Source organism: Geotrypetes seraphini, chromosome 3 (genome assembly GCF_902459505.1).
Source record: "Geotrypetes seraphini chromosome 3, aGeoSer1.1, whole genome shotgun sequence".
Lineage (NCBI taxonomy): Eukaryota > Metazoa > Chordata > Amphibia > Gymnophiona > Dermophiidae > Geotrypetes > Geotrypetes seraphini.
In genome coordinates, this window is record NC_047086.1 from 43,621,008 (window position 1) to 43,648,017 (window position 27,010).

At 46.1% G+C, this 27,010-nt stretch overlaps 1 protein-coding gene across 2 annotated transcripts in view; it reads left to right on the forward strand.

Annotated features, from left to right (window-relative positions):
• The window catches only part of ELOVL4 (ELOVL fatty acid elongase 4), a 48,576-nt gene that overhangs the window by 2,770 nt on the left and 18,796 nt on the right, over nucleotides 1-27,010 (forward strand). For both annotated transcript variants that reach the window (XM_033938826.1, XM_033938825.1), the window contains exons 2-3: nucleotides 9,057-9,244; nucleotides 22,783-22,863. In XM_033938826.1, coding sequence (XP_033794717.1) covers nucleotides 9,057-9,244; nucleotides 22,783-22,863 — 269 coding nt within the window. The remainder of the gene's footprint in view (nucleotides 1-9,056; nucleotides 9,245-22,782; nucleotides 22,864-27,010) is intronic.

The following is a 27,010-nucleotide window of genomic DNA, read 5'->3' on the forward strand; positions in this document are numbered from 1 at the left end:
AGTAGGCAAATAGTATATCCGATTTAAAGGTGGAATAAGTTCAGAGGAAAATTTCAACACTTCTACCAGGTATTTTTTTAAAATACAGTGGTACCTTGGATTACAAGCATAATCCATTCCAGGAGCATGCTCGTAATCCAAAATGCTCGTTTATCAAAACAAAATTCCCCATTGGGGATAATGGAAACTCAGATGATTCATTCTATACCTGTTGGGTGCCGGGTGCTGCAGCACCGTCTCCTCCGTTGGTCATCTGAAGAAGAACCCCATAGTGCCGCTTCGGGGGGGGGGGGGGGGATGCAGCCGCCGGAGAACCCCACAGTGCCACTTCGGGGGTATACCAGCTGCCGGAGAATCCCACAGTGTCTCTTCGGGGGGGGGAGGGGATGCCAGCCACCGGAGAACCTCGCAGTGCCTTCAGAGAGATGCCTCCTCCATCCGCCAGCCAGCCCTCCACGTCGGATGCCCCTCGCATGCTGGAGAGCCCTCACCCGAGCCCATGCAGCCGAGCGCTACCCCACCCGCACGACACACACAATGCCGATGATTGACGCTGTGCGCGTCACACGTAACGTGCAGGCGGGACAGCACATGGCCGCGCAGGCCCAGACAGAGGTCCTCCAACCTGCGGAAGGCATCCGATGTAGAAGGCTGGCCGGAAGACAGAAGAGGAATCCCCCAAAGCTGCGCTTCCTGAACTGTAAGTGCTCGTTGATCGGGGCAGTGCTCGGTTTGTGAGTCAAACGTTTGCTGAGTGTTTTGCTCATCTTGAAAAACACTCGCAAACCGGGTTACTCGCAAACTGAGGTACCACTGTATTTCTAAAGACGTCAATCCAAGAGATTTTGGAAAGTTCAATAAGCGTAAATTTAACCTTCTATTGTAATTTGTAATCTTTCGTGTAAATTTGTAATCTTTCTTGTAAATTTTCCACTTTGTCATTAACTTTCTTAATTTCTGAGGTAAATTCTTCTTTAGTGTTAGCCAAAGATTTCTCCAAACTGTCAACAGTACTCACAAGATTAGCCACCTTCTGGGAAGATCCAGTGACCGTTGAGTTCAGTCTCTTGAGAGCATCCCAGATACTCTCGAGTCACCACAGCAGGTTTTATCCTTCCTGAACCAACTAGCAAGCCTGCTCTCCTTGTCCTCTTGCGGCTTCTGCCCATTCAAACAGGGTTTCCCCTGACACTTCCTCTGTACAGGGGTCTCCTGACTGGGCCACAAGCGGAGCAGGGTGCGACAGTCCCTGAAGGGGGGAGGATAACCTCCAGCCCAATATCTCCGGTGACTCTTCCTGCCGAAAAAAAACTAAGGAAGCCCTCCAGAACATCAAGGATCAGCGTTGTCAGTGGCGAGCACCAAAATAGTATGCTAAACTAAACTAAACCTTAAGTTTATATACCGCGTCATCTCCGCAGGAGTGGAGCTCGACACGGTTTACAGGAATTAAAATAAGAAGGGAACTACAATGGAAAGAGGAAGAGAATTGGTAAACAGAAAGGAAATGGGGGACTTAGAATAATGGAGAGGGAGGGAGTTACATTTTGGAGAAAAGCCAAGTTTTCAGATGTTTTCTGAAGTGTTGGATGGAGGACGAACTCTGAAGATGGGCAGTAAAGCTGTTCCACAGCTCGGTGATCCTGAAGAAGAGGGATGTTCCAAGTTTTCCTGTTTGGGATATGCCTTTTGAAGAGAGGAAAGATAGTTTGAAATTTTGAGAGGATCTGGAGGAGTCAGGACTCGAGGAGAGCCAAGATAGTGGAAAGAGGGGAGGAAGGATGCCGTGGAGAGATTTGAAGGCTAGACAGGCGCATTTGTAGTGAACCCTGAGGATGACTGGGAGCCAATGAAGCTTAGCTGTGTTGGAGTGGAAGTCTTTGCCACAAAGGGGTCAGGGTGGACAGCAACCTTCCTCTTAGAATGCGGCATATAAGAACATAAGAAGCGCCATCTACATAGGGTAACTTTTGGCCCATTAACAGTTTCGCGATATAGACGCTGCTGCCTAAACCACCGCCATCTTAACTCTCCCCAGAGTCTTCTCCCCAATTTGTTTTAAATCTACTACTTAATAGCTTCATCATATGCCCCCTAGTCCTAGTATTTTTGGAAAGAGTATTAAGTCATTCCACATTTTGCAAAGCTCACAAAAGCTATGCTTTGCCATAACTTTATTGCAGGGGACTTTTTTCTTGATACAGCCTTCGGGCGGAACATGCCAAAATGAAGGTCCCTTCCCGATAATTACTGACAAAGGGAAAACTCAGAAAAAGGAAAAAAGATAAGTTGAAAGATGAATTATTTATTTACTGAAGTATTGAAGCACTAAAGCACTTTATATAAAACACAATGGTCTGATGAGGAGGCTAGTGCCACATAGTATTTGGCCATTCAAATCAATTGGCTAATACTGACACTTCTGAAGACCAATGAATAAGTAAAAAGCTATAAGTAAACATGCTGTGAAGTACTTTTTTGGAGAACACAAGTGATAGTATAACAGTACAAAGGATTGTTGCACACATTAATTTGCCAGTAACTTTGGCATTCTTTGAACACTCATTCATGAAATGTTAATGGTAGATTTTCAGTTAATTATTAGCATTAGCTTTCAAGTGCCAGATTTACTAATAGCAAGTTGATTGCAGTTATTTCAAGAGCTGCCTTTGTCTAAGTTTATATTACATGAACAAATAATAAACAGTCTTTATCCCAGGACAACCAGGCAGCATATTCTCACATGTGGGTGACATCATCCACGGAGCCTCGCAAGCAGACTTGCTTGAAGAACTTTGAAAAAGTTTGCGAGTGCTGATTTCCAACTAGCTCGCTGCCTGCATCTCGTTCTGCTATGCTCAGACCGGACTGGCTGTGGAGAGCCGTGTCACAGCCCATGAAGTTAGAGCAGAAAACCAAGTCGCCATGTATTATGTCAACAAACAGGGAGGCACAGGCTCTTTCTTCCTTTGTCAGGAAGCTCTGAAGCTTTGGAATTGGGCAGTGCATCAAAACATCTTTCTCAGAGCTTTCTACATTCAAGGTCAACATAACTGTTTGGCGGACAAATTGAGTCGTCTTCTACAACCTCACGAATGGACACTAAATTCCTCTCCTCAACATCAAGTCTTTGCACGGTGGGGGACTTCTCACATAGACCTCTTTGCGTCCTCCCAAAACAACAAGCAGCCTCAGTTCTGCTCCAGGATATACATTCCTCTGCGCCTCGAAGCGGACGCTTTCCTTCTAGACTGGACGAATCAGTTCCTCTACGCCTTCCCTCCATTTCCTCTGATTCTCAAGACTAGTCAAACTCAAGAGGGAATATGCCACCATGATTCTGATAGCTCCTCGGTAGCCCAGACAACTGTGGTACTCCCTTCTACTTCAACTCAGCACCAGGGAGCCTCTGCTTCTACCAGTATTTCCCTCTCTACTTACACAGAGTCAAGGCTTGCTACTTCATCCCAACTTGCTGTTTCTACACTTAACAGCTTGGTACCTCTCAACCTAACTGCCACTCTACTGTTCTCTCAGTCTGTATAGGACATTTTAGAGTTTTCCAGGAAGCCGTCCACTAGGCAGTGTTACAACCAGAAATGGACTAGATTTTCTGCTTGGTGTTCTAATCATCATATGCAACCGATATCTACATCCCTGTCTACAGTTTTAGATTATCTACTGCACTTACCTCACTCTGGTGGCCTCAAGTCTACATCTATTTGAGTCCATCTCAGTTAGATTGCTGTTTTCCATCAACCTATTGAAGGGAAACTCCTCTCTGCTCATCCTGTGGTTTCCAGGTTTATGAAAGGACTTTTCAATATCAAACCACCTCCAATCTTGTCCTTACTCACTTGATAAAGCCTCCATTTGAACCAATAGATACGGCTCTTCTTAAATATCTCACTTGGAAAGTGGTGTTTCTCATTGCCCTCAAATCAGCTCGAAGAGTCAGTGAGTTACAGGCTTTAGTTGCTGATCCACCTTTCACAGTTTTCCATCATGACAAGGTGGTCCTCCCTGCACATCCTAAATTCTTACCTAAAGTGGTTTCCAAATTTCATCTCAATCAATTCATTGTTCTACCAGTGTTTTTTCCAAAGCCTCATAGTGCTTCACACTCTGGATTATAAACGTGCTTTGGCCTTCTACTTGCAATGCACTCAACCTCACAGAACTGCTTCCACAGATCAACTCCTATAGAGGAAATCTGCAAGGCTTCCATTTGGTCCTCGGTTCATACTTTCACCTCTCATTATTGTCTGGATACTTTCTCCAGACGGGTCGGCCATTTTGGTCAGTCTGTTTTATAACATTTAGTCTCCTAAATTGCCAACTCTCCCTCCATCCCTTTCTGGTTAGCTTGGAGGTCACCCACATGTAAGAATATGCTGCCTGCTTGTCCTGGGACAGCAGGCAGATATTCTCACAACCCACTCACCTCCCCTGGTTGGCTTCTTAGCTAGCTATCTGAACTGAGGACACGCGTGCCCTGACTTGGGCGGGAAGGCACTCGCACATGCGCGGTGCAGCAATTGCAAACTTTTTCAAAGTTCTTCAAGCAGATCTGCTTGAGAGGCTGTCCGCTGCAGGGCCCCTTTGATCACACTCCCTGATGTAATCATACATGGTACCTAAACGTTCTAACTCAAGCATGGAAGGTGAGCAATGGGAGGGGCAATATGTACATTCTGTTGTACCATCAGGTGGACCTTGGCTCTAGAGATCATGTATCAGCTTAGCTGCCACAGGGAACATGCACACTGGCGGAAACATCAAACGCCCACTAGAGCAGCTGTAATACCAAAGGTGCTAAAGATCAAGGTACATAGCCAAGCAGGTATCCAATCAAAAAGCCAGTCAGCAAAAACATTTCTTGCATTAGAGTGTTGAATACCAGAAGACAGATCCTTAAGACACTTCAACTTCTGTTTAACTTTAATCATTACATTATTATCAGTCAGATTAAAACAACACATATCTTCATGATAGAGACGTTCAAATACGTTACTGGCCGTATTGAGATGGATGAAGACATATTTTTCCTTACAGGACCTACGGCGACAAGAGGGCATCCGCTAAAAATTAGGGGCGGGAGATTTCATGGTGACACTAAGAAGTACTTCTTCACCGAAAGGGTGGTTGACCATTGGAATGATCTTCCACTTCAGGTAGTTGAGGCCAATAACGTGACTGACTTTAAGAACAAATGGGATCAACATGTGGGTTCACTTCAAAGAAGAGCTTAGGGGGGAGGGTTATTTGAGTGGGCAGACTTGGGCTGAAGGCCCTTTTCTGCCGTCATATTCTATGTTTCTATGTTACTGGGTCAGACTAATGGTCCATCAAGCCCAGTAGCCCATTCTCACAGTGACCAAGCCAGGTTCCTAGTAACTGGCCAAGTCCCAAGGAATAGCAACATTCTATGCTACCGCTCCAAGGCAAGCAGTGGCTTTCTCAATAACAGACTATGGAATTTTCCTCCAGGAAATTGTCCAAACCTTTCTTAAAACCAGCTACGCTATCCACTCTTACCACAACCTCTGGTAATGCATTCCAGAGCTTAACTATTCTCTGAGTGAAAAGAAATTTCCTCCTATTGGTTTTAAAAGTATTTCTCTGTAACTTCGAGTGTCCCCAAGTCTTTGTACTTTTTGACAGAGTGAAAAATTGATCCATCCGTTCTACTCCACTCAGGATTTTGTAGGCTTCAATCATATCTCCCCTCAGCCTTCTCTTCCAAGCTGAAGAGCCCTAACCTTTTTAGTCCAAAAGTTATTCATCATAAGGATTTGTTTTTAATTATGTAGCATGAGGCTGTATATTCATGCAATACTTAAATCTTGGTCAGTCTTGATGGTTAGAGTAACGTCCACAATGATCCTGTTGTATGTGCTTGTATAACAGAAGAAGGGAATTTCTTTCTTGCAAAAATAATTGATACCTCACAAATGCACATATAGCAGAATATTTACAGGAAGTAGCAACAAAAGCTATAATAAAATAAGAATTAAAAATTCAAATGCCTAGTATGCAGTTTAGTCACAGACAATGCTGCAAATGTATCCAAGATGAGAAGAAATTTAGAAGAGCTTGATGAGAATACCAAGCTAATAAGATATGGTTGCAGTGCTAATTTGCTGCACTTCCTAGCCAAAGACATCAGTGTCCCAGAAATAAACTAATATTGCTAAAATTGCTAAATACTTTCATAATCATTTTGCTGTAGCAGCTCTGAAAAGAATGAGTGAAACCAAGCTAATGCTCCCACAAGATATTAGATGGAACTCTGTAGTGCAGTGTTTCACAACTTCAATCAAGTATCCCCTAAGCCAGGGGTGTCCAATGTCGGTCCTCGAGGGCCGCAGTCCAGTCGGATTTTCAGGATTTCCCCAATGAATATACATGAGGTCTATTTGCATGCACTGCTTTCATTGTATGCTAATAGATCTCATGCATATTCATTGGGGAAATCCTGAAAACCCGACTGGATTGCGGCCCTCGAGGACCGACATTGGACACCCCTGCCCTAAGCCTAACAAATACCAACCTAAGCTCCGCCCCTGACCCCAACCCCATAATAATAGTACTAATTGTGACGCAATTTCTTCCATCCATTTTTCATATACACACAATATTATCTTATTAATACATAATGGTATCCAGAAATTTTAAAAATACAAAGCACACTGTGCGCACAGAAAATGTTAATTATCATTTATATTCGGGGGGGTTTCCAAAGAGGTCAAAGCAGATAACTTTAAAATATGTAATCAGCAACAACTATAGAAAAATAGACAAATATAGAGCAAAATATAGACGGCAAATATAAATTCACAGAACTGGCACATTTTGATCACTAAATTGAAAATAAAATTATTTTACCTACCTTTGTTGTTGTGATTTCATGAGTCTCTGGTTACATTTCCAATATTTATTTATTTCTGCCACCTGCACGCTTCCTCTCCTCCAGACCCCATTCCCTTCCCCAACCAACATCTCTCTGTCCCTCTATGAATTCAACTTTTCTTCCTCTCTCCTCCACCCCTATTGACAATATCTCTCCCTCACTCACTCATTGTCCATCTGTCTTGAGAGATCCAGGCATCTCTCCCACCCCCTCTACTGCCACATCCAACATTCTCCCTCATCCTCAAGATCTCCTCCACCCCTATTGACAACCTCTCTCTCTCACTCACTGTCCATTTGTCTTGAGAGATCCAGGCATCTCTCCCACCCCCTCTACTACCACATCCAACATTTCTCCCTCATCCTTCTGATCATGTGCAGCATTTTTCACCATTGCCCACCAGACCCATGTCCATTTCTCCATCACCCCTCTCCAGCACAATGCTACATTTCTCCCTCCACTATGTCCAATATTCCTCCCCCTTGTATCCCCTTCAATCTGCCCTCTCCACCATCATATCCACCGTTTCTCCCTCTCATCCTTCTATTCCCCATGCATCTCTATCTCCTCTCTCTGCCCAATTTTCCTCTCTTCTTTTCCCCATGTGCACCATCTCTCACACACTCATGCCCATCAATTCTCCCTTTCTATTCCCTCCCTCCTATGTCCCAAGTTAGTGCCCCCATGTTCATACCCTTTCCTTCTGTGTCGAAGCCGACCCGTTCACAGAAGCCACAGGCGCTGGCAGGGAACCCTGCCTCCCTCCCAATGAAGCTGCCACCGGGGATCCCTCCCTGTCTGCCTGCCCGCTGTACCACCCCTAAAGCTGACCCTGCCTCGCCAGAGCCAACACGCTCCATCCCTCTCTAGCAATTCCACACAGGGATGGGCCATGGCTCGTGCATGCAGCCGACTCACAAGCCTTCCTCCTGACGTCAATTCTGATGGAGAGAAGGTTCCAGGCCAGCCAGGCAGTGAGGGATCCGTGGTGGCCAGGCTGCATACCCCCAACAGGCGGCGGATTTCAGAAACACTGCTGCAGTGGACTGTTTTGAGCAGTATATCGAGATCTGGTCTATTCTGATGACATCCAGTTGTAAATATTAAGATTATACCAGCAAGAATGAGTGTAGAAAACCATGATTTAAATCATCTTTCTGACTTTTAATTTAAATCAAATCCACCCTGGGCATTTCATTTATGGGATTTGCTATTGTTGACACTTCATAATAAAGTGAGTTTTTAAAATATGTCCTTGAAGTGTTGTAGAATCAATAGTAGTAATTTTTTTTTATAATGTTTAATCTCCGGTCTGAAAAAGCAAGTCAAGGCAGTTTACAGTATGTGTAAGCTTTAAATCTTTTGGTGGCCCTCAGAGCTTTCTCATTTCTCATATTCACAGTGATCCTTTACATGGAAAAGTTTGGAGACTAGTGCCCTACATTCTCAGAAAAAAAACCCGCAAAAAAAACCTGCTTCAATCTCTTATCATTGCTAGGCAACTTTAAACTCTGCCATGACCTTGTTTCATATGAGCATACAGCCCATGATTCACCTGAATCATCATCGGCCTCTCACTTTAATTTACATTTTCATTTTTATTTTATATTATTTAATATCAATAATATATTTTGTAGAAATACTTAACTTGAGAACTCTTTATGTCACTAGAAAGTCAGACCAGAAAGGCTAATGTGAGCCATGTTTCACTTACTCTTTATCAAAGGCTGGTCCCAGAACACTAAGATTCCATTAGAGGGGATGATACTGTCACCTTTCCACTCCTGTCATTTTATACAGCACATTTATCATAAGTATTCTACTGCTTAAGCATACCTTTTAACAAACATGTGCATTATTATTCCTGATGGTAAACATACCATGTACACATAAATAAAACTTCTGGAGACCAGAGTAACCATTTTCACTCACTTCCTACCCCTTCTCTGAAAACTACCATTTATGTTTGTCAAAGGGATAACTGTCAACTGTGCCTAGATAGCTTTGTGTTGTCTCTTAGCATAGTGCATTACCAGCATTAAAACAGTAAAGCTACACATATAATTTTCAAAGCATCAGGTGTAAGTTTAATAACATTTTAATTCCTGTAGCAGCTATTAATAGTGTATTATAATTTTACCAGACAAACGTGTTCAGAATTGGCCTTTGATGCAGTCTCCATTGCCTACCTTGGCTATAAGCACTCTCTATCTCCTCCTGATATGGCTGGGACCCAAGTGGATGAAGAATAGAGAACCTATGCAGCTGCGCTTCATACTTATTGTCTACAATTTTGGAATGGTTATACTTAACTTATTTATCTTCAAAGAGGTAAGTATTTGAGTTTGTTGTACTTTGTTGCTGGAAAAATAACTTTTTGGAAGGAAATATAGTCCAGAGATGTACAAATTACCAACTTAAGACAGTGTGAGCTGAAGTACACAGAAATCATTCATTTCCATTATTTATGCTTTTATGGACTTTATTGTGCAAGGGAATTGGTAGATGACGGATAAATGTAGTTTCTGGTTGCTTGAGAGCTACTAATGAAAATAGACTTGATTAATACTATACCGCATATTATGCCATACCATAAACTGTTCCAGACAAAAACGACCAAACATGTGGTAGGCAAAGCGTGGGTGCACTTGGGTATGTTGTGCAAAGTTTATACTTAAATTTCTGTAAGAAATTGATTTTATCCCAGGACAAGCAGGCATGATATTCTCACATGTGGGTGACGTCATCTACGGAGCCCCGATGCGGACAGCATTTCAAGCAAACTTGATTGAAGATTCAAGCTTGCTGTGCTGCACCACACATGTGTGCCTCCTGCTCCACTAGAGGGCGCATCCCCTCCTCGTGGTCTCCAGTTCGTTTTTTCCGCTGTGCTAAGAAGACACGTTTTTTCTTAGCTCTGCCCCAGTGCCTTCTTTTCACCGCGATTTGTTGTTTTTTCTTCGTTAAAAGTCGCTGTGCGTATAACAATTTTTTCTTCTTCCTGCTCTTCGCGCTTTTCGCGCCTTTTTCTCGCGATCCGGGGGCTCCCGGGTCGTCGTGGCCATGTGGCCTGATTGGCCACGGTCGCCTGGACTTCCTATGTCCCAGCCCGTTTCGGGCTTTAAAAAGTGCACCGGGTGTGAGCGTCTTCTATCACTCACAGACCCGCATCGCTGGTGCATCCTCTGCCTGGGGGCCGATCATCCAACAGAAACTTGCACCCGGTGCGCAACCTTCCAACACCGGGCGCTCCGCTGACGACGGGCCTGCATGGCGGACCTATTTGCTGCCGATCAACCCTCGGCCTCGAGATTGGCCCCGGCTTCGGCCCCGGCCTCGATCTCGGCCTCGGGTACCTCGGCCCTGCCTCGGGACTCGACCTCGAAGACCCCGAGCTCTCAGAAGTCTTCGGCTCTGGGTAAGTCCCCTCTTCCTTCCTCAGGTTCCATACCCCCAAAGAAGCTGACCTCGGGGACAATGGCCAGACAAGGGGGGAGTTCCTTGCCCACAGCCCTGGCGAAACCCCCGAAGACCTCGGGACGTGCCTCCACCACTCGGGAATGCTCTGAATCGAGATCGCCCCCGGTGGAGTGCACTGCGGCCTCGGACATGCCGTCGATGCTGTCCGTGCCGGTATTCCAGGAGCTGCTCCGAGCAATGATCACAACGGAGCTCTCCGCTGCCATGGCTCACCTTCAACCGGCCTCGACCTCGCGTGCGCCGGACCAGCCTGAGCAACGCGTCGAGACCCCTCGAGGCAAAGCACGCCGTTTTTGCCGCCTCTCTTCTTCCTAGGATTCCTCTCCAAGGCACTCGAGGCGCGCGTCCCTGGCGGAGCACCACGGGGCGAAACGAAAATCGAAGCCCCTCTCTAAAAAGGCCCGGAGTTCGCCTCCGGTTCGAGGCCGCTCCCCCTTGACCCGATTGGGGGGACCGCTACGGGTTACCGAGCTGTCTCTCACTAACCCACAGCTCCTACTGACTCCCCCTCGGACCGGGACTCCGGTCCGAGGCTCCAGGCTTTCGCCGATGGAGTCCGGGGAGGGGTCACCGACCCGACACCGGTTGGTACCCCGGCGGCGTCCCCGAGGGGCTCCTCGAGGCGACGCAGGTCTTCGCCCCGGGAGCGTTTCCATAGCGCGTCCCCGGCGTCGGATCGAGGGTCCGAGCGACAACCGCGCTATTCGAGGGAGGCTTCCCCTTCCTTCTCAGCACAACGGAGGTCTCAGTCACCGTCCCCGCAAGGGGCCACAGGATCCCACCGACCTTCCTTCACGAGGTTCGTCCAGGATATGGGACGTGCCCTTGACTTGGACTTACAATCCGACTCGAGGTACTCAAAGGAGTACCTGGCGGAGCTAGATATGCCTTCCCCACCCCAAGAGTCCCTCCGGCTACCGCTGAACCCGGTACTCCGGCAGACCCTCATAAGGAACCTCGAGACTCCCTACATGGTGACGACGGTCCCATCTAAAATGGAGTCTAAGTACCGAACTGTACCTTGCCCGGGGTTTGAGCAACCACAGTTGTCCCACCAATCCTTACTGGTGGAGTCTTCTCTGAAGAAAGCTCACCCCTCTAGAGTGTCTGCGGCGGTTCCTCCTGGACGCGAAGGCCGGACACTAGACAAATTCGGACGCCGTTTGTATCAGAACTCTATGATGGCCTCTAGGGTCCTGAACTACACTTTCACCTTTTCCTCCTACCTGAAACACCTCATTGGGCTGCTGGCTTCCTTCTCGGGGGACCTACCAGCCCCTCGTCAGGCAGCGTTTGGCCTCCTCCTCGAGGATTTTTCCAACCTCCGACTGCACTTGTTCCATGCCGCTTACGATGGCTTTGAACTGTCTTCCAGGGTCACAGTCTTCGCGGTGGCCATGCGCCGACTGGCATGGCTAGGGCTCGTCGATATGGACCCTAACCTGCAAGATCGGTTAGCTAACCTCCCTTGCGTCGGGAAGGAACTGTTTGACGACACCATCGAGGCAGCTACGAAACGGTTGTCGGAACACGAACGTTCCTTCGCATCCCTCGTCTGGCAAAAACCTAAACCGCAAGCCTCTCGCCCCTTCCGGGGATTGCCTCGCCGCTACCCCCAGAAGTCTACTCCAGCCTTTTCCAGACCGCCGCCGCGACGCCCCCAGGCTCACTCTAGGGCTCCACCAAAATCACAGGCCACTGCGCCTGCGTAGCCGTCTCCGTCCTTTTGACGGGATGAGCGGACGGGGGCAGGCCCCCTCCGCACCACCAACTGGTCTCCTTCCCATCGGGGGCCGTCTACAAGCCTACTACCCTCGCTGGGAAGCCATAACGTCGGACTCATGGGTTCTTGGTGTGATCTCATCAGGGTACTCGCTCAACTTTCGGGAGGTTCCTCCCGACAGTCCGCCGAGTGCATGTCCTCCCAATCGAGCGCAGCTGCCCCTCTTCCTCTCAGAGGCACAGGACCTCCTTCACCTGCGGGCGGTGGAACTGGTTCCCCAAAATCAAAGGGGCCAAGGGTTTTACTCCCGATACTTCCTGGTACCGAAGAAGACGGGAGACCTGCGCCCGATCCTGGACTTGAGGCGCCTGAACAAATTTCTGACGAGGGAAAAGTTTCGGATGCTTTCCCTTCCGATTCTTTACCCCCGATCGACGAGGGCGATTGGCTCTGCTCCCTCGATCTGAAGGAGGCCTACACCCATGTTCCAGTGCACCCTGCTTGTCGCAGATTCCTCCGCTTTCAGGTGGGGGACCTCCACCTGCAATACCGGGTCCTCCCCTTCGGCCTGTCCTCGTCCCTCCGAGTCTTCACGAAGTGCCTCGTAGTGGTCGCGGCTGCCTTGTGCTCCCAGGGTCTGCAAGTATTCCCATACCTGGACGATTGGCTGATCAAAGCCCCGACCAGGGAGGGGGTTATCTCAGTGACCCGACAGACTATTACTTCGCTTCAGTGTCTGGAGTTCGAGATAAACTTTCCAAAATCCCAGCTGTGCCCCTCTCAGTCCTTATAATTCATCGGGGCCTTGCTGGACACGGTCCGTCTTCGTTCCTTCCTCCCCCCCTCAGCGGCGGGAGGCGTTGTTAAATCTGAGCCAAGTCTCGAGATTGACCTCGGTCTCGGCACAACAGATGATGACGCTCCTCGGCCATATGGCCTCCACAGTCCACGTTACCCCGCTTGCTCGCCTTCACCTGCGGTCACCACAGTGGACTTTGGCATCACAATGGCGTCAGGATCGGGACCCGATCAACCGCCATGTGTCAGTGACTCCTTCCTTGCAAAGATCGCTCCGTTGGTGGACCGACTCTTCGAATCTTTCCTAAGGGTTTGCTCTTTCTCGCCCCTCCACACCACAAGGTCCTAACCACGGACTCGTCGGAGTACGCTTGGGGGGCTCATGTAGACGGTCTACACACCCAAGGCCTGTGGACCACAGAGGACCGTCGCTGCCACATCAACGTGCTGGAGCTTCGGGCCATTTACCTTGCCGCGGTGGCCTTTCAGCATCTGCTTCACGACCGGGTGGTTCTCGTCCGCACAGACAACCAGGTGGCGATGTACTAAGTAAACAAGCAAGGAGGGACGGGGTCCTGGCCCCTCTGCCAGGAGGCCTTACGGCTCTGGGAGTGGGCGGTCTCCCAAAACATCTCCCTTCGAGCGGTTTACATCCAAGGGGAACAAAACTGCCTGGCGGACAGGCTCACCCGCCTCCTCCAGCCACACGAGTGGTCCCTGCATTCTCAGGTGCTGCGACAGGTGTCGACACGTGGGGGACTCCCCAGATAGATCTGTTCGCCTCCCCCGACAATCAAAAACTGCCTCTCTTCTGTTCAAGGATATACTCCCCGGACCGTCTCGAGGCCGATGCCTTCCTCCTAGATTGGGAGGGAAAGTTCCTCTATGCGTTCCCGCCGTTTCCTCTGATTCTGAGGACGCTGGTCCATCTAAAATCTCTGAGGGCCACTCTGATCTTGATCGCTCCTCGATGGCCCCGCCAGCCTTGGTTTTCCCTACTACTTCAACTCAGTGTCAGAGAACCTCTGCTTCTGCCTGTCTTTCCCTCTCTGCTATCTCAGAGTCGGGGTTCACTGTTACATCCCAATCTTCAGTCTCTTCATCTGACTGCTTGGTTTCTTTCCCCTTGACTCCCTTCCCTGTATCTCAGTCGGTCAGGGAAGTGTTGGAGGCTTCTCGGAAAGTCTCGACTATTCTGCTATTCTCAGAAATGGACTAGATTCTCGTCCTGGTGCTCCTCTCACCGCCAGGACCCAGTGTCAGTCCCTGTGTCTTTGGTTCTGGAGTATTTGCTCCATTTATCTCACTCTGGCCTGAAGACCAATTCCATTCGAGTCCATCTCAGCGCCATTGCTGCCTTTCATCAGCCCCTGGAAGGGAAGGCTCTTTCACTCCATCTTAAGTTCCTCACTTGGAAAGTGATCTTCCTACTCGCTCTCACTTCTGCTCGGAGGGTTAGCGAGCTGCAGGCCTTGGTGGCAGACCCACCCTTCACGGTATTCCACCATGACAAGGTGGTCCTCCGCACTCACCCTAAGTTTTTGCCTAAGGTGATATCTGATTTTCATCTCAACCAGTCCATTGTTCTGTCTGTGTTCTTTCCCAAGCCCCACTCTCACCCTGGAGAGGTGGCGCTCCACACTCTTGACTGCAAGAGGGCGTTGGCTTTTTACCTTCAATGCACTCAGTCTCATCGGACAGTTCCACAATTGTTTTTGTCCTTTGATCCTAATAGGTTGGGACGCCCAGTTTCCAAGCGCACCTTGTCCAACTGGTTGGCTGCTTGCATTTCTTTCTGCTACGCTCAGGCGGGTCTCGCGCTTCATGGTCAAGTTACGGGGCATAAAGTCCGAGCGATGGCAGCTTCGGTAGCTTTCCTCAGGTCCACGCCTATTGAGGATATCTGCAAGGCGTGGTGGTGTATAGTGGTCTTCGGTTCATACTTTCACCTCTCACTACTGCCTGGATACACTGTCCAGAAGCGATGGCCGGTTCGGCCAATCGGTATTACGTAATCTGTTTTCTTAAATTGCCAACTTCCCTCCACCCCTTCGTTATTAGCTTGGAGGTCACCCACATGTGAGAATATCATGCCTGCTTGTCCTGGGATAAAGCACAGTTACTTACCGTAACAGGTGTTATCGAGGGACAGCAGGCATATATTCTCACAACCCGCCCACCTCCCCGGGGTTGGCTTCTTTGCTGGATATGTGAACTGGAGACCACGAGGAGGGGATGCGCCCTCTAGTGGAGCAGGAGGCACACATGCGTGGTGCAGCACAGCAAGCTTGAATCTTCAATCAAGTTTGCTTGAAATGCTGTCCGCATCGGGGCTCCGTAGATGACGTCACCCACATGTGAGAATATATGCCTGCTGTCCCTGGATAACACCTGTTACGGTAAGTAACTGTGCTTTATTTTCATTTAAAGTATTACAGTATTTAAATGATTTGTTGCTGATTGCTTGAATTCTGGTTGTTTGAGTTCTGGTTAACAGAGGTACTGAAGGGAATAGACTTAGTAGATAAGGGCAGTTTGTTCACCCTCTCCAAGGTAGGGAGAATGAGAGGGCACTCTCTAAAGCTCAAAGGGGGATAGATTCCATACGAACGTAAGAAGTTCTTCTTCACCCAGAGAGTGGTAGAAAATTGGAATGCTCTTCCAGAGTTTGTCATAGGGGAAAACACCCTCCAGGGATTCAAGACAAAGTTAGACAAGTTCTGCTGAACCAGAACATATGCAGGTGGGGCTAGTCTCAGTTAAGACACTGGTCTTTGACCAAAGGGCTGCCGCGTGAACGGACTGCTGGGCACGATGGACCACTGGTCTGACCCAGCAATGACAATTATGTTCTTATGTTCTTAGATATAGATATAGCTAGATAATGTGTGTGTGTGTGTGTGTGTGTATGTATATATTCATATATGCATAACTCAAAATGCAAGGTATACATTTTAGGTTGCCAAAACTCAAGGATAAAGTACAATATAGGAGGTGAAATTTTGTGCACAAAACAAGAATGGGTGATCATCTAATTATATTATATTTTCTAAATGGCTAGAAAAGCTAGCAACCAGGATGCTTTACAAAGAGAGGCAAAAAAGGTATAATTGCCTCTGTATAAGTTGAGACTTCATTTAGTGGATCTCATAAGTATGGAAATGGAAACCACACCTTCAAAAATATATAAATGATGGAGAATAGTCCAGAAGGCAACTACCAATATGGTCCTTATAAAGGGGGACAGGCTTAAAGATCTCAGGATATATATTTTTGAAAGAAAGGTGAGAGAGGAGAGAAATGATAGTCATTGACAATCTCCAAGATAAAAATGAACAGGAGCAAGGCTTTTCAGCTGAAAAAGGTTCTGGAATGGGGATCCCATGATGAAAATGAAAGGGTGATAGACATGGGAGTAATCTATGGAAATATTACTGTACAGCTATGGTGGTAGATAGATACATGGGATGGTGGAGCAAAGGATTTCACTTTCTGACTTAAAGCAAGCATAGGAAGAGCAACAAGATTGAAGAGCTGAGCATATAGTGTGCTGGCTACACTGGTTTAACGCGTTGATCTTTATCTGCCATTGTGTTCTGCATACTCAAGCTTTTTTAAGATCCTTTTAAATCTTATGTTTTACCAGGCCTATTTCGCTTTGCTGATGGAATGAAGGAGTAGCTAATGGTTAGTGCAAAAGGCTGATAACCAGGGGAATTGGGTTCAATTCCCATGCCCCAGGTTCAAAATAAGTACCTGTATATGATATGTAAACCGCTTTTGGCACAATTTTGTTGGCAGTGGCCATTTTGGATTTTAAACAATCATTTTTTTTTTTTTTTTTCTAAAGCGTCCATCTGTCTTAGAATCCCTCGATTTTGCTTAGAATCAACAGGGATGGAGCCCTCAGACCTTCCCACCCCTATATCATGCCTTTGTGGCATGTGTTTGCCACACCCGCCTGTCTCAAGCCTTGGACCTGGAGAATGCACCCGGAGGGGCAGGATCACCATTTAGAATAGGTGGGCCCATCGGCAGGAGGGAATGGGCATCCCTCCTGGATTTTCTACTAAAAGGTATGGGGGGAGGGTCCTTGAGCTGGAGGGGTCTGACCCAAACCCTATAGCCCACTTAGATCACCAGGATTTAATTTGAGGGGCGTGGTGGGGGGCCAGAAGGGGGGCTTGCTGTGGGGGGTCTCCTGCTGATCAATCTTCAGAATAAGGTAGGGGGTTCGGGGAGGTTCTTGGTATGAGAGGGTTTCCCAACTGTGTGTATTATGCTCGTAAACCAAGGTTCCACTGTATGTCTAAAATCCCGCCTAAATTGGCACTTGGACAAGCAAAAAGATAAGTCGTCTGAGTGCCGATATTCGAACTGGGTTTTAGACGCATCTAAAAACAGCACAGGCCTTTTCAGTGCTGCTGTATGCCCAGAGCTGAAAGGGGCATTTTAGGAGGACTGACGAGGGCAGGATGTGGGCCGAGCTAGACTTAGTCATACGGCAAGTATAACCTAAAGTTTAACGAGACTGCCTAGACGGAACTTGTACTTTGTGATTTAGGCGATGTAAAAACAGGTCTAAGTGCCCAGAAGGTATCCAAAGTGACCAAATAAACCACTGCAGACGCAAAGTACAGACCCCACACATTGCCCCAGTGATCACTGACTCCCCCCTCCCCCACAGCACCATAAATATTGGAATAAAACGTACATACCTGCCTCAAGAACATCAGCACCTGGCATAGGAAAGCCTAGCAGAGCAGCACAGAGGTGACTTAAGTAGTCTGTGGCTATTGGGGTTATCCCAGGACAAGCAGGCATGATATTCTCACATGTGGGTGACGTCATCTACAGAGCCCCGATGCGGAAGCATTTTCAAGCAAACTTGATTGAAGATTTAAGTTTGCTCTGCTGCTCCACGCATGCGTGCCTTCCTGCTCCACTAAGGGGCGCATCCCCTCGTGGTCTCCAGTTCAAAATTTTCCGCTGAGCCTAGAAGTCGTGTTTTTTCAGGCTCTGCCCCAACTGCCTTCTAGCACCGCGATTTTCTTGTTTTTCATCGTTTAAGTCGCTGTGCGTGAAATTTTTTTCTTCTTCAACTTGATTCCTGCTTCGTTTGACCGACCCGGAGGCTTCCGGGTCCCCGTGGCCGCGTGGCTACTCGAGCCGCGGCCACTTTCGATTCTATGTCCCGGCCTTTGACCGGCTTTAAAAAGTGCACCCGGTGCGAGCGGCTTCTTTCCATCACAGACCCGCATCGCCGGTGCATCCTCTGCCTGGGGGCCGCTCATCCAACCGACTCCTGTCCCCAGTGCGCTACTTTACAGAATCGGGCCCTCCGTCGAAGGAAAGCCCGCATGGCGGATCTTTTCGCCCCAGACCAACCTTCTACCTCGGCCTCGAGGTCGGCCCCGGCCTTGACCTCGGCCCCGAATACCTCGGCATCGCCTCGAGACTCGATTCCGAAGTCCTCGGGACAACAGAAAGCCCCTGCTCCGGGTAAGTCCCCTCTTCCCTCTTCAGGTTCTGTACCAGCGAAGAAACCAACCTCGGGGACACAGGCGACGCATGGAGGAAGCCCCATGCTTACAGCCCCGACGAAGCCCTCCAAGCCTTCGGGCCGTGCCTCCACCACACGGGAATACTCTGATACGAGGTCGCCCCCGGTGGAGTGCACCGAGGCAGGGGACATGCCTTCGATGCTGTCCGTGCCCGTCTTCCAGGACTTACTCCGAGCAATGATCTCGTCGGAGCGTGGGTCTAGTAGATTTTGGGGGCTCACCATGACCTATAAGGGAGTTCTGGTGAGATATTTGTGTCACCCTTTTTGTGAAGTTTGCCCCACTACTGTGTTGCCATGTCTGGGTGTCCAGTCCATCACTTTGCTAGTCCCTCCCACATCCAAAAGATCTTGTTCTAGGCATTTTTGACTTGGACAAATTTTTGGATGAGAATGGGGTTTAAAAATAGACGACTTAGTGGTCTGGACAATGAAACGGCTGGACAGTATAATTAGACGATTCTCGGGGGAAAAAAATGTGGGGACTTATTTTTTGAGAATGGACTTTAGACACTGCCGCCTTTGGGTGACTAGCGACTTAGGCCCAAAACAGACTTAGACATATTTTTTGATTATGCACCTCTCAGAATGTTATATGCCCCTGTATCACTCCATGGTGCGACCTTATCTGGAGTATTGTGTTCAATTCTGGTCTCCTTTCTCAAGAAAGATATAGTGACGCTAGAAAAGGTTCAAAGAAGAGCGACCAAGATGATAAAGGGGATGGAACTCCTCTCCTATGAGGAAAAACTAAAAAGGTTAGAGCTCTTCAGCTTGGAAAAGAGATGGCTGAGGGGAGATATGATTGAAGTCTTCAGAATCCTAAGTGGAGTACATCGGGTACAAGTGGATCGATTTTTCACTCTGTCAAAAATTACAAAGACTAGGGGACACTCAATAAAGTTACAGGAAAATATTTTTAAAACCAAAAGGAGGAAATTTTTTTTTTCACACAGAGAATAATTTAACTCTGGTACGCATTGCCAGAAGTTGTGTTGAGAGTGGATAGCGTAGCTGGCTTTAAGAAAGATTTGGACAATTTCTTGGAGGAAAAGTCCATAGTTTATTATTGAGTAAAACATGGGGGAAGCCACTGCTTGCTCTGGATTGGTAGCATGGAATATTGCTACACCTTGGGTTTTGGCCAGGTATTAGTGACCGGGATTGGCTACCATGAGAACAGGCTACTGGGCTTGATGGACCATTAGTCTGACCCAGTAAGGCTTGTCTTATATTCTTATAGCTACTAACTTGGCATGTCATCAACTTCACAGTTCATTTCCTAGAGCCACTAGGGTTTGCTTTTAACTACCAAAAATCATATCTGCATCTCACTCGAACATTATAGTTCATAGGAGCTCTCTTTGACACTACTCAGGGTCAAGCTTTTCTACCGCAGCAGAGAGTCAACAATCTTTTTCACCTGTGCAAGACAGTCTCCACCTTTCCACGCATAACAGAGCATCAGATACTATGCCTTCTAGGCCACATGGCCTCCACAGTTCACATCACTCCATTTGTGCAACTAAACCTCAGAATTCCACAATGGACTCCTGCAACATAGTAGTTTCAAGCCGCAGGATCTCTTTTCCAATCCAAGTCACCTCGGATCTCTGCCGCTCCCTCCAATGGTGGATGGTTCCTTCAAACCTCACTCATGGTCTTCCTTTTCAGCCCCCTTGTCATCAAATACTCCTCACCACAGATGCTTCAATGTTAGGCATCTCGGTGCCATTGGTATGTTTTACTTTCCTTTGGACAAGAAATCTCTCTCAGTTCATCCCTTGCCATCCAGGTTTGTGAAGGGACTTAACACAATAAACTACCTAGCAAGCTTACACATATTGCCTGGGATCTTAGCATGGTACTTTCTGTTCTTATGAAATCTCCTTTTGAGCCACTCACAACTTGCTCTCTCAAACTTCGTACTTGGAAGGTGTTTTTTCTAATAGCCTTCATGTCTGCACGTTGGGAAAATGAACTGCAGCACTTGTTTCAGATCCACCCTATACAAGATTCTACCAAGACAGAGTAGTACTTCAAACTCATTAAAAAAATTCCTGCTTAAAGTTGTCTCAGAATTCCACCTCAATCAGTCCATAGTTCTGCCTGTTTTCTTCCCAAAACCACATGCCCATTCTGGGAAAGCAGCTTTTCACACCTAGGTTTGCTTAGAGCAGTGTTTCTCAACCTTTTTCAAGCCAAGTACCCCTAAGCCTAACAAATACCAACCATGTGCCCCAGTCCCCCCAAACTTCACCCCCATAATAATACTACTAATTATAATGCAATTTCTTCCATCTATTTTTCAAATAAGAACATAAGAATTGCCGCTGCTGAGCCAGACCAGTGGTCCATCATGCCCAGCAGTCCACTCATGCGGTGGCCCTTAGGTCAATGACCAGTGCCCTATTTCAGTCTAGCCTTACTTGTGTATGTTCTGTTTCAGGAGGAACTTATCCAACCTTGTCTTGAATCCCTTGTACTTATCCATGTTGAACCTCATTTGCCATTTTGTGGCCCATTCTTTGAGCGTATTTATGTCTCTTTGTAGGTCTTCGCAGTCCTTCTGTGTCCTCACTACTCTGAATAATTTTGTATCATCCGCAAATTTAATCACTTCACTCATCGTGCCAATTTCTAGGTCTTTTATAAATATGTTGAAGAGCACAGGCCTGAGCACCAAACCCTGCGGCACTCCACTTGTGATGCTTTTCCAGTCAGAGTATTGTCCATTCACCCCCACTTTCTGTTTCCTATCCGCCAACCAGTTTTTAATCCATGTGAGTATATCGCCATCAATTCCAATTCATGCGGAACCTTGTCGAACGCCTTCTGACAATCTGGATATACAATGTCGACCGGTTCACCCTTATCTATGTGCCCATTTACTCCTTCAAAGAAGTGCAGTAAGTTTGTCAAGCAAGATCTTCCTTTACTGAAGCCGTGCTGGCTGGTCCTCATCAGTTAGTGTCCATCAAGGTGATCAATGATGCAGTCCTTTATCAGCGCTGCTACCATCTTTCCCGGTACCGAAGTCAGACTCGCTGGTCTGTAGTTTCCCAGATCTCCCTTTGAACCTTTCTTGAAGATCAGTGTAACATTCGCCACTTTACAGTCTTCCGGAATCTTTCTTGATTTGATCGACAGATTGGCTATTAGTTGGAGCAGTTCAGCTATAACCCCTTTCAGTTCCTTGATTACCCTCGGGTGGATGTCGTCTGGTCCCTGGGATTTATTGTTTTTAAGCCTATCAATCTGTCTGCATACCTTTTCTAGACTGACTATTGTCCCTGTCAGTTTCCCATCTTCATTTCCTGTGTATAGCCTGTTGGCTTCCGGTATATTGGATATATCCTCTTCGGTAAATACAGACACAAAAAATATGTTCAGCTTGTTGGCGATGGCTTTGTTCTCCTTTAGTACTCCCTTTATTCCCTGGTTATCTAATGGCCCGACCACTTCCTTTGCGGGTCGTTTCCCCTTAATATCTTTTGGCCTCTCTTACCGCCTGATGGCACTTGCTTTGATGTTTGTGCTTTTTCCAGTTTTCTTCCATTTTTGTCCTTTTCCATTCGTTAAACAAAGTCTTCTTGTCTCTGAACGTTTCCTTCACTGATACAGTGAACAACGCCGGTTCCTTGTTCTTCTTCCTTTTGGAACCCTTGTTAATACGCGGTATATATAAATGAGAGAGATTTGCATACCTGTCACTTCCATTATATGCAAATCTCTCTCATGCATATTCATTAAGGATATCTTGAAAACCTGACTGGCTGCTACTTTTCATTTATATACTGATGCCATTTTCATAATGTCAACATACTGTTACATTAACGGGTGCCTCTCTCTTTCTCTCTCTCTCTCTCTTTCTCTCTCTTTCTCTCTCTCTCTCTCTCTCTCTCTTTCTATCTCTCTCTCTTTTCCAGCAGCACTCCTGCTGCCTCTTAAAGCAGAGGCAGCTGGTTGGGACCATCATTGCCACAGTACTGTCCCAAAGCCACCCAAAATGTTAATCCCAAGAATATTGTTTGCAAGCAATATTCTTGAAATGCAGTAATCATGGAACTGTATGTTTGATATATGCTCATTGTCCCAGTGCAAACCATGCTGTCATGGAGAACCTTCTGCTGGAGCCATAATTATAACAGTATGTTGTACTTTTATATTATCTTTTTGTAACATTGAAAAGTTTTGTGTTTTGAAAATCTGCTAAAAGTGGAACAAAGCACTACTGCTTACATGTGTGTTTTGGCAAGTGTTGTTTAAGTGGTGCTGCTAAATATTTGTTGTTGATTTGTCCAGCTTTTCTTGGGAGCCAGAGCAGCAGGATACAGCTACATATGCCAGACTGTGGATTATTCAGATAATGAGCTTGAAGTCAGGGTGAGTCCTAACTTTTGAATAAGTTACTATTACACTGTATAAATTAGACTTGCATTCTGTGTTAGGAAATCAGAAAAGAAGCCTATACCTAATATATATACCGAATATATTAATGTATCAGCTGATTTTCCTACTCCAGTGTAGAATTTTCTTCTGTTTTAAATGGATAACTATTCCAATAGTTCCATGACAGTTAAAAACCAGTTGCAGCAACCATTTTTAATACCAAATAAAGTTAGTGACAAAAATATTAAGTTATTTCTGTATTTCTCAAAACTTTCCCAGATCAAGGTAAAAACAAAACAACCCAAAGACACAGCTTCCATCAATATAATAATCTTTAGCTCATAGGTGTTTCTTGAAATGACAGAAACTGTTTAAGTTTTTCTGGATCTTCAAATTGATGAAATTTTTCTTTATATGTAACTCTCATCAGTGCTGGATAATATAACCCATATTTAACTCCAATATCCTTTAATGGTTGTCTTATTTGTAGCAATTGCTTTCTCAGCTGAACAGTCTCTTTGGCAAAATCTGGAACAAAAAGTAATTTGGAATCCTTAAGCCAGATTTTTTGTTTCTTTTGCAACTTTTAAAATCTCAAGTACATGTTGAAATCTCAATAGTCTTAATATTACTGGCCTGGGTTTTTCTGGATTTTGAGATTTTTTTTCCTCCAATCCTGTGCGCTCTCTCTATTTCAAATGGCACTTTAAATTTGATTGGAAGAATTTTCTGTATTGTTTCTTCTAAAAAGGATATCATATTTTTCCCCTCAGCCCCTTCCTTTAATCCATGGATCCTAATATTCTGTCTTCTTGATCTGTTCTCAAGATCCGTCATTTTTTTACTCATTTCTTTTAGGATCATATGATCTTGAAAGAGAGAGAGAAAGAGAATATCTGGTGCTCCTTAACCTCCAAAAAAGACCCCCCACCTCGCTCCCCTCCTCTCCCTCAGCTGATGTTCTGGCAAAATTCTTCAACGAAAGGTGAGATGTTCCTTCCCACCTTCAGTCTCCTACAACTCCCTGATACCCACCGACCCCAATTCTTCCCAAATGGTCTCCAACCCTATCCCAGTCGACAAATCCTGGACCACCTTTGAGCACGTATCTTAATCCCTGGTTTTCAAACTCTTCCTCAAACTGAAATCCTGCAACTGTTCCTTGGACCCATTCCCCTCCTACCTATATGAGAAAATTCCCGCACCAGCCATCTCTGCTATCACCAAACTCATAAACTCCGCCCTACATTCGGGCCTTTTTTCCCCAGAAATGGGTCATATTGCCCTGACCCCACTGTTGAAAAAATCTGACCTAGACCCTTCCACACCATCCACCCTCTCTTAACCAAGATGCTAGAGTCTATCATATCTACCCAACTCTCATCATATTTAGATAGATTCTCTATCCTTCTTCCCTACCAATATGGCTTTCGTCCCAACTTCAGCACCGAATCCCTATTGACTTCCTTGATCTCAAAGGTTCAACAACTTCATTGTCGAAATAAGTTTGCCATCCTCCTACAATTCGACCTCTCCACCTCTTTCGACGTTGTCCATCATGATATTCTCGTTTACCAACTCTCTGAGATAGGCATTAACTCCACAGCCTAGATTGGTTTTCTAAATTCCTACGTTCTCGTTCCTACTCTGTCAACATGAATGGCACCTCATCCTCCCCCTGGAAACCAATATGCGGAGTCCCGCAAGGCTCACCCCTATCCCCCATCCTTTTCAAAATTTATGGTCAAATATATTTTATTGAGCAAGCAAGAGCACAACATAGTAACACAAAATACAGAAACAGCTCAAAAGTTTTGAAAAGTCCCCAAAAGAGCCACCCCCCCAAACCCCCCTCCCCACCAAACCCACCCCTGGGTCCTCCTTCGAAACACAAATTAACAAAGAATTTGAATAACAAACTATACAAAAAAGGCACAAAAGGGAAGTACAAACAAAGCATCAATTAAGTATCCGGCTACGAGCCAGAGGGGTCAAAGTATGCCAGAAAGGTTCCCAAGTGGTCTGGAAAAGACGACCTTGTCGAGAAGCCAAGTCAGTCACATCCCTTCGCTCCCACATCAAAAGAGCGATCATGCGGCTCCTCCAAAGGGAATAGTCCGGAGCCTCAGCTTCAAGCCATTTCAGCAGGATGCCTTTTCAAAATTTATATGACTCCCTAAAACTCCTCCACCTATCCCCCCTTGAACAATCTACACTTATGCTGACGACATCCTCGTCCTCCTCGAGACTGATTCGAACCTCTTCAACCTTTCAGAGAACATAGCCTCCTGTATAATGAACCTTCAATCCTGGGCCCACATTGTTCAAATGAAACTAAACGAGTCCAAAACAAGACTCCTTTGGTTTGGTCCAAAACTAGACCAACTACCCTCCTCCATCTCTCTGCCCTCTGGCTCCTCTCTGCAGCTAGAGTTCTCAAGCAAAGTTCTGGGCGTCATTATTGATTCTACACTGTCCTTCAACGACCACCTCAATTCCCTGGTAAAAAAATGCTTTTTCAGCCTTCACGTGCTGAGGAAAGTTAGATCCTGTTTCCATCAAAATCATTTTACCATCCTTGCCAATCCATCATCCTTTCCAGATTGGACTATTGCAACTCTATCTACTTAAGCCTAACTAAGAAAAACCTTCATAGACTCCAGCGGATCCAGAATGCCGCGGCCAAGCTGATTTTCGCAAAAAGTAGATTTGACCATGTCTCTCCACTTCTGTCCAAGCTTCACTGGCTACCGATAATCGCCAGGGTCCACTTCAAATGCGCCTGTCTAGCTTTCAAAATCCTACATGGGATCCTTCCTCCATGTATCCCTCTTTCTTGGAACTCCTCAAACCCTAATACCACCAGATCCACCCACAAACTAAAACTATCCTTCCCCTCATTAAGAGGCATTTCCCATAAAGGAAAACTAGGGACCTCCCTTCCCTTCAGAATCACAGAGCTCTGGAACAACCTTTCCTCCCCTCTTCGGAACCTGAGCTCTCTCCTACTTTTCCGCAAACATCTGAAGACCTGGCTATTCTCTAAAATCTGACACTTACTCCATCTCTGGCATTCTAAGCCCTCTAAAAACTCTTCATACTTGGACCTCTAACCCCCATTGTAGTTCCTTTTTATCCCATCTCCTGCAAACCTCTGCCTTCATTGTAGTTCCTTTCCATCCCATCTCCTATAAACCGTGCCAAGCTCTACGAATGTGGAGATGATGCGGTATACAAACCTAAGATTTAGTTTAGTTTAGTTTAATTCCTGTTGCACATGTTCAATCTTTTCTATTCTATTTTCAATCTTATCCATTCTGTTGTTTACTATGTCCAACTTGCTGTTCATGATGTTCATCTCTTTCCTCATATCAATTAACATTAAATTGATGTTTCTGAGTTCCTCCATTACCTCTATCACATCCAAGGCATCCATTGGCAAAGGAATCCCACTAGGAGTCTGTGGATCTTCTTTTAATCTTTTTGTCTTTCCTGTAGATTTTTCAAGAGTTTCCTACATCTTCTGCTTGTTAGGTGCCATTATTAAAGGAATTTATAGTAAAATAGAAGAAAAATTATAACTCTGGAGTCTATTAAATGATGCTCAGAGGAGGAAGCTTAACAGCTAACCAGCCATCCACCAAGTCTCCAAGTTCTGGAATTGTCATACATAAAATATTAAAACATGTCAGAACAGATAAAAGCAAAAGTAGAAAGATTCAATCCTTACAATAGGTCAAATGCTCAAAGAAATGCATCAACAAATAATTGCGTTTTCAGCAGTATCCTGAATGAACTCCTATCGCCACATTTCCGAATTTGGCCAACAAGGCCATTCCACAGTTTTACTCCTGCACATGAAAAGGTCATAGCATTCGTTTCCACATACTTGGGACTGGCCTTTGTTTTCAACAGTGCAGAATTTTCAGAGCTCTAAATAGTAGGGAGAGCCGGATGACATTAGCGGCACTGGGAGTTCCTTGAATATGTTGGGCTCCATACCTCCTGGGTCGTAATTTATGAAGCCACTTACCAAGCTAGTTAAATACATTTTTATATTAAATACTCAATCCTGAAAACTATTTAATAGGATTTACTAAATAATGCAGAAGTAGTTGATTAAGAATTGAGGCCGGTGACG